Genomic DNA, 12875 nt, shown 5'->3' with positions numbered 1-12875 from the left:
ATTTCCCCCATTTGCTAATTTCGCGGTGACTTCGAATCGAGTAGCTTCCCGATATTTCTGCCTCACTATCTATAGAAAATTTGGACAGAAACTCTGTGTGTTCGTCTACATGAGCACGTTTTTCGTTTTGTCTCTCTTCCCTCTCTCTTGCTCCAGGTTCCCTAGGGAAGGGCTCCCTCGGGTCGGTATTGACTCTTCTCTCTCCCCTGAGCTGGTCGTCAATACCGCAGGGAGCCAACCGTACCGTGCCGACTCTAGCCGAGCCCCTTGCGTTTGTCTACCCGCAAAACTTCTCTGTTACTCGGTCTGCCTACATATTTACAGCCAAGCCACTTAATTAGGCGCTCTTTATGTACCGTGCCTGATATTTGGGACAAGGTCCGCAGATTTTTCAGAATTAATCAAAACAAATTACCTTTCTGTTTGCTGAAATTACCAGAAACAACTGTTTGTTTTAGGAGACATGTCGGATGAAATTCGCGGGTTGAGATGGATTTTTACCGAATGGATGTAGCAGGAAATATCAGTGGCGGCTCAAGTGCAAATTAGGTTTTGTTTAGTTAAACACGGACGATTATTGTTGTCAACACTGTATTAATAAAAGTTTTTAACAGTTGATTATTTATACAATATTAATTCGGCAATTTATAATCCCAATGTTTATTTAGCAATTTATTTAAATTCGAAGAGTGTTTTTCAAACAGAGCAAACAGTTTCATTTTATTTACATTTGTTAGCTATGCATGTTTATATGTAATCTGTTACAGATAATTTGATACACAATGAAACATTTGTGTTTATTGTTTTTCGATAATATCAAATCTTGTAATAATTTTTTCATTATTTTTTATATTCTGTTTTTGTTTCTCGTTTTTCTGTTTTAGAGTCAGGATGTTTTTGAGGCAGTAATAACAGTATTGGGTTTTATCTTATAGCAACTTTTATATGTCTGTTTGAAAAATTATGTTTTAACGAAAAAATAAATTTGTTTTTAAAAATTTCGGACTTAATTTAATGTCTAATTTATACAACTGCATGAAATATACCAGGTGAATAAAAAGTATGGAACCAAATGTTTTTTCTTAAACTATTTATTTTTTATGAAAACTAATTGTTGTACTATAAAAATGTGATGTTTTATCAAGTACACAATTGTTCAATTTTTTTTTGCTTTTGAGTTGTACAAAATTTTTTTAAATAGCAACCCACTATAAAAGAATTTTTCTCATGAAGGTTATGATTTAAGGATTACAACTATCTCCTTTTTATTTAATTACAAAAAAAAATACATAAATTACAATTTTGACAAAAAAATCGCATAATTTAAATACAAAACAAAATTTTGTTTTCAAAATACAATCACATTTTTTATTTAACTTTAATTTATATTAATTATTATTTTTTGGTTCCATACTTAATGTATATAATAAGATTTAAAAAAAAACAACAGAAATTATAACATTATTGATATTGTTATACAGGCTGCGCCAGAATTCGCGCCCCAGAGAAAAATGCGATATAAGATAAGATATCAGGAACATGGAAAAAGTGTTAAAAAAATTTTATCTATAAAAATTTCGAAGTTATGAGGGTTTAAAGTTTCTATTTATTTTTGTTGTAAAAATAATTTTCCAAGTTTTTTTGCTATAAGCTATTAAAAGAGGAAACAAGGAAGCTCTATCCTAAATTGTAACTCTCTTCAATGTTATTTGTGGCTTTTATTGGCAAAATTTTTGTCTTTTTACTAAATAATTGTAAAAAAACATACAAGATCATCAGTACCATTAAATAGATATAAAAAAAATGTCAAATATCAAAAAATAAATGTCAAAATTTTTTTGACAGATAGAATTTTTTAAACAATTTTTTCATGTTCCTGGTATCTTACCTTACTTGAAAATTTTTCAAGCACTGTCTTATAAAACTTTGAAAATTTCTTAGGTAAATTCGGATTCACTTTAACCTTTTAGTTACAACAAGGATTATTATCGCTATAAACATTCTTGCTTCAAGCAGCGATGTAAATAAATTAGATTTACTATTGTGCAGTCTGCGATATTATGTCTTGTTGAATTTTTGAAGAGCTCAGCTGTACATGTGAGCCTGATGGTAACGCTTTGCCGTATAGGACTCAAATATGTGATGTCCTGTAGGATGATCGCCTGACTTTGGCTACTTATGTTAACAACAGCAACAAGTACGTAATGCAAGCATTTGTCTGTCCGTGACGGCAGTTAGTATGGTATTGCGTGTCTAACAAACCGACCATCATGGCCTACAACAAATTGATATTACTCTAAATTCGATCAGACAAATTAAGTTAGACGGAAAGGGGATCCTTCTACTTCGTTTGCTTAAAACAAAACTGTCGTTAGCAAAATCGATAAAGTAAAAAACGATCGTCAAAGAAATGAAAAATGATTGGTATCTTTTGCTACATCGCCACAGCTTTAGACTACCACTTTATAAATCTGTCACTGGAGACAAAATAAAGAGAGCTTTAAATACATACTACAAACTTTTTGCGGCTAAAGCTCAAAAACTGGATTACCGCATTCTTCAAGTTGTCTGATTTATTGTCCGAGAATTCTATAACAATTTCGATTATTGATAATGACTCCGGCTTTCTCGTGTTTTCCTCGATGGCCATTTGTTGAAAATCCGATCATTAATCGATGTATTTGTCTAGAGATATAATGTGTGTGATGGATGTTATGCCCGTCATACAACTACGTGCTTCTTGTGGAGCTCGGCCTTCTGTAACATTACTCAATGCCAATAGGTTGATATAAGACGAGAAAGAGGCAGGAAAATCGAGCACATGAAGAAAGTTGCGGATCCGTTCGACTACGAAGACAGAAATAAAAGAATGAAACAGATTGCCTGGGATAAGAAACTTGTCAGTTCCTGTGAACGCGTTCATCCCTGAAAATTAATGTTTGTGTAGTCAGTGACTCCATCGAAATGGGCGCTTTTGGGCCTTGACTGGTGCAGCAGTAACAACCGCATTGGCAATCACAGATTGCGGATTTTCAATTAAATCGATTGTGTTGGTCGAAGAAATATGAAAAAAAAAAATTATAGAAGTGCATTTAAAATGACAAGTTGCAGTATAAAAAACTTGGAAAACCGCTGCCTCAACATTGGTCTCAAAGATATATTTTCACTGTTTTCAGAATAAAATAAAAAAAGAATTTTTACAGAATCTCACTGCTCCAAACATGTAAGAATAAAATTGTTATCAAAAGTGAACTCTTAAAAAATAAAAACCAAATAGGAATAATGAAAAACATGGGGACATGTGTTGTTGACCAACATGTGGTGAAAATGCGACGTAGGTTATAGCATGGTAGTACCTAATGAATTACTAAATTAAGTAGTAGGTTTTAACTTATTGATTGTAGAGTAATCAAAATAAAAATTTAAATTGATTTCAGAACGGCTTAGCAATCAAAGAACCATCGTCGATTGACAGAAAGCGGTAATTCGAGTGTCACGGTACCCTAGGGTGTGTTGTTGGTGTCGACTGAGTTAGAGTAGTGTGATTGCGGTCAGAGTGTGACATGAAGTCTGTTTCCGGCTTGCTGTCCACACATGTCATTAAAATTTGATGGACGAGAGAATCGACGAGCAAAAAGGACCACCTCTTCATAACAGACCACAATTAGTTGAGAGTATTTATGTTCAGCATCATGGTCGTTTGTAATTGTAGTCGGTAATCAACAGTGCAGGCTCTGCAAATCACTGTTTGTTATTTGACACCGGCGTTAACACTGTACTCTATTAAATATTATCTTCACATTAATACGGCCATCTGGCAACATTTACACATCATCACTATTTGATGGAGCAAGCTCTAGATTGTTACTCTGGCCATTTAGATTATTTATTTAAATTATTTCCATGATTTACGGTGCACTCAACTTTCAGCCACACACGTCACTCCTGAATCACAGTTCCTAATGCCATATTAAGAGGCGCTAATGTCCACTTGACACTTATGGTTAAATTTAACACAACACCGATCAGTCAGGAGCACCATTTTCCAAGAAGGAGAACTGCATTCTACTCCTCCATTTAAAATTACAATCGACTCGATTTGATTTTATAATAGGTTGTCCATGTGAAACTGATGTATGATTTATATAAATCAGCAGTAACACACATATAAGGTGCTAAAGTGCCATAAAAGCACGCTTCTTCTAAGGAAATCTCTTGCTTTTTACAAATCGTGTCTTATAAATAAAATCGGTGCTCCGATTTGTAATCAGCCGATTAAATTATCCCTCATTAACAAGATTCCCCTAAACGGCAGCAGAAGGTCGGCCGGTCATTGTCATTGTCACTTTAACAACGTACTCGACGAATAAGGAATATTGTCGAGAGTCGCAACAGATGTGAGCCTCGGGACATCCTAGCCAACCTTATACAGTGCAAAATCAGCGCTTTCCAGACCGCCAAAGGCCCTTCAACACTATTCGCACCCACAACACACGCATCTAAATGCAAGACCTGCCCTCAAACTAACTGCATGTACTACGCAGAATTAAATGTCTATTTCCTAAGCTAGAGCTTAATTCTCTAGCCGGATGGGGACCGTTATGTCATATTAAAACAGACGAATTTCGACAAGGAAAACTCATTTGTACTCAGTTATTGATACAAATGAGCTTATTTATTGCCATCGTTAAAGCACGACACGAGTTCTCTCTTAAACCAGTCCTTAACAGGTGCGGCTTTCGGGCCAAGCTTTTATTCACACAAAATATTTAGCACTCAATTTTGGTACGCTATCATCCTATTCATTAAAGATTTCGACTATTTTGACTCATGGCACAAATAACGAGACATGGAATGATATTTTATTTGGCTTTACGACTCACACACGACGTTGGAGAAAACATTAAATTTCGCGTAAAGTTGTAACATGTAGAGTGTATTTTAATGTTGCAAGAAAAAAAATATTTTTGGGAAAATTTAGTTGAATTCTAAAAATATTGGTCAGTAACGCTTTTTTAATTTCCAAGAATCTTGTTTTTCTTGTAGCTGACTGTGAGTTTACAGAACATTTAATTTTAATAATCGATATTTGGAAATGCGAGTAGATGACAACTTAATCTGAATTATCTTAATTTGAGAAATGACAACCTTTTCAGTTCATTCTTCTATATTTTAATAAAAAACAACTTTGGGAAGCACTTATTTTAGCGGATTCGTAATTATTTAAGTACGTACAGCATAAACATTAAACAATTTTGAATTTTATGAATACTTTAGTAAGTTGAAGAAATTTGGGTTGACGTATGAATTTAGAAGATATTATGCCCTATCTAATCAGTTTATAAGGGGACATTCGGTGTTACGAGGCAATAAAAAAGTGAAAAGTTACGACGTATGATTCGTATCTTGGTAATGTAATCTAAATAAAACATCTATAGCTGATGCAAGTGTTTGTAATATCTTTATTTTATTCGGGCAGTGAAATGGTTTATTTGGATCAATATGACATTAGTGCATTTTTCATTTGAATGAAATCGTTGGATCCTAACGCGAATTATGTACGCTGATCAAGTCTAATGGTCCATTGACACATCAATCTAATCTAAGTAAAACACTCGTCGTTTGGGGCAGCAAACAGATGGAGGCGGTCGCGTTAGCACCCTCTCCTCGAATCCTCAATCCTGTGACCAGTTGATTGCACTACAAGAAGAACGAGATGAAATGAGACGTAATAGATCCGAGGGGATCGGCCGATTTGTAACGGAGTAATTTGCAAATTGATTCTCGTGATCGTATTAAATTCAACACATGTTTTCACAAATACGTTAACTAACGTCCTAAAAGACCATCCAAAGACAAGATAAACACAAAAATCTCTTCCATCAAAACAGAAGCAAGTCCCAAGTGGCCGTGCACGTAAGTCCGGTTCTTCCGGAATATCCATGTTGCCAACTCTCGGGTCCTAATCACTCCTTCCCAAAGGATTTCAAACTAGGTCCTTTATAGCTCATTCGACCCTTCGATTTGTGTGATTATTATAATAAATTTGTGTACACAGTCTCAACAGTGTGAATTAAAATAAGGAGATTGCGTGCTTTAAGCTCATAGACGCTAAATTTCCGGCCCTCTTAAACAAACAATAGACACTCATTCCGCGTCCTTATCTTGGTCCTTTACACGCAGAGGGCGCAGGAATCGGTCTCTTCTCCCGGGTATGGTTTTATTACGCCGATATGGATAATTACTGGAATATATACTGCCAGCTTCGTGTCATGTTTGTTTACTATGTACTCGTTCCATTTTTAATTTGGTGCTAATTTATGCATCAGTCGCACGAATCTAACTGTGTAAATAATAATAATAAATTTGGTAGTTTGTTGCGTGAGGATAGTTTTTCAAGTGCAGATGGTCGATGTTGCATGTGTCCAGACACGTTCTATAATGTAAAGTGATACTAATTACATGGAAAAGTAATTATGGAACATGGCGATACTTCCACGATAACAAGGATTAATCATTGAACAACCACTTTTCTCAGAAAAAATATGACCACCAGGCCGTCGTAATGATTTCAATAATCTCACATCTTGAATTATATTTAAAAAAAACAACGTTCTCAAGTGCTTTCAAGCACTTGCAAAAACCACATAAATGTTACTTTCTTTGGTTCACTAAGATTTGTTTTGAAAAACTGGTTGCACGATTGTAATTTGAATTCATTTAAAGAACTTTGTCAGGTAACATTTAGTTCAGTTTTTTTATTGTCATTGACACCGATACCAATTTTATAAATGTGGTGGTAGTTAAAAATACTTTTTAAATTTTTTTTTAGCATTTAAAACATGCATGCATGTGGAAAAAAGTGTTTTAGTGGGGACAACGCCGCACAATATAAAATTCAATAGCGCTGGTTTGTTAAACCATATTCTTTTTTTATTTTGGTTAAAGAGTGGAAATGCACTAATTGACTAAAAGTTCGTTCGCGTTTGATGTGTAAAAAAACTTTTGATGAACTGTCCGTATTTTGAAAATGTCGCACGATAATACCGTTTTAATTAATTGAATAGTTATTTGGAAGCGTGCAATTTGGACGAGTTTTCGAATTAATGGACACGGTCGAATGCACGTCGGAATTTTTGTAATAATTTGCAAATTTCATTCGACAGCATATCTGCATATAAACTCGTCATAACAAGTGCGGTGTCATATCGCCGATGACAATGGACCCACATAATTCAGGCTGAAAGCCAACGGTGTGACATTTGTGTGCAATCAAGAGCTGAATAACTCATTCACATCAACATTCTCTCAACAAAGCGCATTCTCATCCATCATATCTGCGATGACCGCGACTCTATCGATCCTGCTACATATTTCCAATAGCGAACTAAAGGCGTGTTTAGATCGCGATTTCACCCCTTCTTCAGAATTTTTCTTTCATTTAGCCAACATTGAAATCGAAAAATAAAAACATGAAATCTGAGGATGTCAAAAAAGTTTATTTAAAAAATAAAAATTTTGTTCTTTCCGTGTTAATAGAATTGTAGAATATTTTCTTTAGACGAAGTGCAGAATGAGCAAGTGCAAATTTTGGTAATGGGCTTATATAAATAAAAGGGAGTGAAATAATTTTTGTAATATGTACATGTGTCGTGAATGATACGTGTATTTCCGGCACGTTTCGAGGGAAAGATCCGAGAACGTCCTGCAGGAAATATTGTTGGGATTTCTAAAGGTCCTTGTCCGGTTGTCATGGTTACCCACTTGAGAACGTAAATCGGCCGTTCGTAGCCGTTTCTCTCGTTCAGATGGCCATTTCCGAATGCACTTCACACTGCCGCACATGTGGACACAGTCAAGTGTGAAATCACTGTGTTGACATGTCGACAACTTTTGAAATATATATTCAGTTTGAGCGACCACTATAGGCTGTTTTAAAAACATTCTCATGTTTCATTTTTTTGAGTAAGAAGAATAAATCTTGATGGAAACTTTGTCAGATCCTATTTGGTACCACTCTTATTGTGAGCAAGATGCGTTACAATTGTCCCGTGTTAGTTTCCCCATGTGCCTTCCAATCGAATTCATCATCTTGCCCGGATCCATTACTCGCTTTCAAGCGTCTGGGCGAGACTTGCATCCTGATACTCACCGGAAATCAGTTTTATCAGATACTTGCGTTCCGGATACATAAGCGGATATTTACAATTGAGACGAGATGATTGGATAATCGCACAGGCCTATCCCAAATTTACACCAATTTTTTTCCTATTGGAACTTGAAAGCAAATAATAAACTCTGTCAACAAAATAAATATTTGTCGCCATTTTTACACTAAAATAAATACGACAATATAATATACATATAATTGTGATATTACGCTATTTAATACAAAATAAATTCAAGTAAAGTTTATATAATTATGTGCTAAACATAGGTACATATTTTGTAACCCGAATGAATAAATATTTTTAAAAGTACTGTGTCATTTTTTGTTTTTGATGTACTTATTAGGTACTAGGGTGGGCCAAAAAAACCCATTTTTTTTATTTCGAAGTTGTAATAGCGCGGAAAAGTTGCGTATTATATAGACAATTTTTTTCATACACTAAAAATCCTATAAGCCGCGGTGTTTTGGTCACTATGACAGCGACAAAAGTTTGCTGTAACTATTACAGCGACAAAACGGAACCTAACTTTTCAAAGCGTTTGAATCTAGTAGTACTTTTCATTAACTTAAGTAAACTAATTTACACCTTAATTGTTAATTTAGTGATTTACGTATTCATTAAAGTGTCTTACCGAATTACACTCAAGCTTTTTTTTACGAGGAAAACTTGACATTTTTAATTCGAGTTTTGTTTTCTTTAGGCAATGTAACAAAAAAACTGCTTCTGAAAAAAGTACGAGTCCGTAGGACGAAAACAAAATTCTCATTAAAATGCCAAGTTTACTTCGAAAAAAAAAGCTCTCGTGTAAGTGACAAAAAAAAGAAAAAAAAATTATTAAAATATCGGTTGACGTCTTCCGGTCGCGCATAGGCCCTAAAGTTTGACAAAATATGAAAAAAAAAACTTATTATTTTTTTAAATTTGTAATTAGATGTTTTCTAAAACACAATGTTCTTATGTCCAAGAATAAAAATACTGTAACTAGTACGTTAAAAAAAAGTATATTAAAGAACTCGTAAAAATGTGAAATCTTCAATATTTTGGCAAATTTTTGGGGCTTATGCGCGACCGGCAGATATTAATTGATCTAAACCAAATTAAAATACAGTGTTTTTAAGCTCTATTTGAAGATGTTACAAACTATTACATTGCGAAAACATCTAATTAAAAAAAATTAAAAAACAATAGGTTTTTTTCATATTTTGTCAAACTTTAGGGCCTATCGCGACCGGAAGATGTCAACCGATTTTGATGTTTTTATTTCTTTTTTTTTGTATATATAATTCGCAACTTTTCTGCGCTATTACAACTTCGAAATAAAAAAAAATGAGTTTTTTTGACCCACCCTATTAGGTAGGTACAAGGATTTTTGAAAGAAAGTGGGTTGGAGCATCTCTTAATTCCTGATTGCAACTTTATGTTTCCAATTCAGTTCCAATCGAATTAAAATCTTATAATGGCAATTTCTGGATTGATCGCTCACGATATCATATAACCGGAGGCAATTTGTGTTAAGCAAAATGGTCTGCGGTGGGCACGTGGCGGCATAATTCGGTCGCGTGCATATGTTTTGTTACATGTGTGCACCCGTCTGTCACTTGTATTCGCATGCATCCCTCGCTTCGCTCCTAATGTCTAATTCAAACTCATCACAGTAATGGAGACTAGCCATCTCGTCTCTAATTTCTCGTCGTGCAATGCGCAAGACTGTGTCAAGCAATTGGCGAAAATTTCATTTCGTATGAAATTCATCCACCCCACGTATGTATTTATATTGAATTTTGATTCAATTTAATGCGTGTAACACAATGAAGGCTAATTCCGGAGTCGAGTGCTTGGGACAATGGAGCGGTGTCACCATCAAACGCAATCCCGTTGGGCCAATTTTGTTCCTGCTCAGTGGGAGTCAGTGCAAACTTTTTTCTCTCGTCTAATCTGTGGCCGGTGACAAAGCTCGCCTTGTTTTGCTGCTGCGATTAGCCCGTTCGGTGACTGACGTAATCGGCTAGTTAGATTGACAGAAATCATTGGGTTGGAAAGTGGTCTTAGGTTGGCGACCCCCAAAACCTCAAACGACACAAAACGGGAAATAAAAGCCGATGGATAAACAAAACCGAAAAAGTTGACTTATACAAGAGATGACAAAAATTCGAGAAAAATTACATTTCCTAAAAATGTTGATAATATACCTACAGCGTGTTTAGAATAGTGTCGCGTCCAAGAATACTTTAACTAACATTAAACAAACATGTAAATTTTTTGCTATATTACATATTTGTCAAGACTGCACTAGTTACAATTATTCTAAAAAAAGTAAGATACTTTTTTTTCAAACGACAACCTATACACGCCACAACTCGCGCCCCAGAGAAAAATGCCATATAAGTTAAGATACCAGGAACATGGAAAAAATGTTAAAAAAATTTTATCTATAAAAATTTCGAAGTTATGAGGGTTTAAAGTTTGCACTTTGACTCTATTTATTTCTGTTGGAAAAATAATTTTCCAAGTTTTTTTGCTATATGCTATTAAAAGAGGAAACAAGGAAGCTGTGTCCTAAATTGTAACTTTGTTCAATGTTATTTGTGGCTTTTATTGGCAAAATTTTTGTCCCTTTACTAAATAATTGTAAAAAAACATATACAAGATCATCAGAATCATTAAATAGATATAAAAAAAATGTCAAATGTCAAAAAGTAAATGTCAAAATTTTTTGACAGATAAAATTTTTTAAACATTTTTTTCATGTTCCTGGTATCTTACCTTACTTGAAAATTTTCTCTGGGGCGCGAGTTCTGGCGCACCCTGTATAGGTACATATTTTACTATATATTCATTTTGTTTAAAAATGATATGAAATCTTTTTGTTTTTGTTTTTAAATTTTGGTTGAGCGTTACTAAGCTAAGACATATTATTTGCAAAATCGGGCATCGTCAGTCTAAATTGATAAAAGAAACATATCAATTATTGAAGATGATTTTAATTACAGATTTGCTGGTTTCAGGTGAAGCAAAAAATGTGTTTCTTTTGCACTTTTGGCGTAAAATCAAAGATTTTTTTTTCTTTTGTAAACTCAATGCGGAGACATATACTGTATTCAGTGAAGATTTTATTTTGCTGAACATGCCTTTTCATGTTTATTTTTTGAATATTTGTGTCAATACATTGTCACGACGAAGTAAAACAGAATTAAAGATTGGGCTTGCTGGGCCTATTTCAACTGATTTTCTTAAAGGGTCTAGTTATCCAGCCCTGAGATCGGCATGACAATATTTTTATCAATAGAAAATATTGCCTATCAAGGTTTTGATTTAGGTAATTTAGTTTTATGTATAGCCACTGACGAGGTAATAAACAAACTATAATTTAATTTTGTGCTCTGATTTTTTTCGTGTTTTAGGCGTTATATAAGACCTAATGTAGATTGATTTGATCTGCTTTATATTATATGACATAACGTCGAATCGTTTATGAACTATATTATGCAAAATTCATGACCTATAAATTTGTAGACATCAGACTTTCATGGTAATACACTTTTGTTGCATATAAAATTTGAAGGTAACATGCACGTCTTATTATGTTGTAAGAGCTTACTTGCGCTAAATTTGGTATCACAGACTTAATATTTTTTTCCCGATTTTATGGAAGTTAACGATAGTTTAAAGTTTAGGAAACAGTAACAAATTCTCCGGCAATGTCTTTCCGTAAATGACGTTCAGTTGTGTGACGTTCACGTATTGTAATGCATTGCTTAGAGAATCCTTTGAGACCTCGCCGCCAATGTCTTCTACGATCATGAAACATGCCGCAAACGTAGTTAGTTTAAAACGTATTCGATTAGAGTGACCGTACGTTAGCGGAGATGTTCGTTAATAGGCAATTGGACTAATTGTTGGTGATAACGAAAGTGACAGGTCGTTCCTGGTCGACCGGAATATTGCATGACCGCATGCTATGGTCTAGTCAACGAATTGCAGGATCTTAAGGGAGCTTGACTCGCCCATTTGCAACACCGCGATATCCGTCTGCCCACAAGATGTCGTCTTCCCCTTGTCTATCTCGTCTCCCTAGGGACACCATTTTGTAGCTATCCCCTTCCTATCAGCAGTGTACAATTCCGGCTGAGAAAATTGCGATGGACTTTTGACGTGATCGAGTTTTTCTCTTTCAACAACAACGCCAATAAAAAAAAACTTACCTGTCTATTATCACAGGGTCTGAAGGTGTTTCGTTCCTGTTCCCGCAACTCTTCTTGTCGCAGCAACGACTGAAACAAAAAATCGGAGAGAATTAATCGGGAAGCTCGAGCGGAAGTTTTGTTTCGAGATACATTTCTCTAAATATATAAATTTCGGTAAAGTCGTTTGTCATCTGCAGTAAAACTGTTGAAGAAGATTGTTTACATCAGATGAAGTGCTAACATATTTTGATGTGACTTCAACGTCAAATATGTAAGGAAGATGAAAATGCACAATGGTGTGTGCCGAGATTGGCGAATGAGAGCGATGTTTGTTATGGCAAGACAAGGGAATAGGGAAAAGACAGACTCCCGAGGGATCGGCCCGTCTCACCCGCCCGCTACCCGCCAGCATTATACAAGACTATAGGGGAAAGATATTTAGGGATTCTCGTGACTACATCATCGAACCAACCACGTCAACTTCTTTACAGAAGAACAGAATTTTACATACTAACACGCA

At 34.9% G+C, this 12875-nt stretch overlaps 1 protein-coding gene across 5 annotated transcripts in view; it reads right to left on the bottom strand.

Annotated features, from left to right (window-relative positions):
- Positions 1-12875, bottom strand: part of LOC123007216 (transcription factor collier) — a 53512-nt gene that overhangs the window by 20427 nt on the left and 20210 nt on the right. For all 5 annotated transcript variants that reach the window (XM_044402373.1, XM_044402372.1, XM_044402374.1 and 2 more), the window contains exon 6: positions 12374-12442. In XM_044402373.1, coding sequence (XP_044258308.1) covers positions 12374-12442 — 69 coding nt within the window. The remainder of the gene's footprint in view (positions 1-12373; positions 12443-12875) is intronic.

The sequence above is a fragment of the Tribolium madens genome, unplaced genomic scaffold (genome assembly GCF_015345945.1).
Source record: "Tribolium madens isolate multiple individuals breed KSU strain unplaced genomic scaffold, Tmad_KSU_1.1 Scaffold_3;HRSCAF=73;Tcas5.2_LG2, whole genome shotgun sequence".
Lineage (NCBI taxonomy): Eukaryota > Metazoa > Arthropoda > Insecta > Coleoptera > Tenebrionidae > Tribolium > Tribolium madens.
The sequence above is the reverse complement of the archived record's forward strand: the minus strand, read 5'-3'. Positions and strand labels throughout refer to the sequence as shown.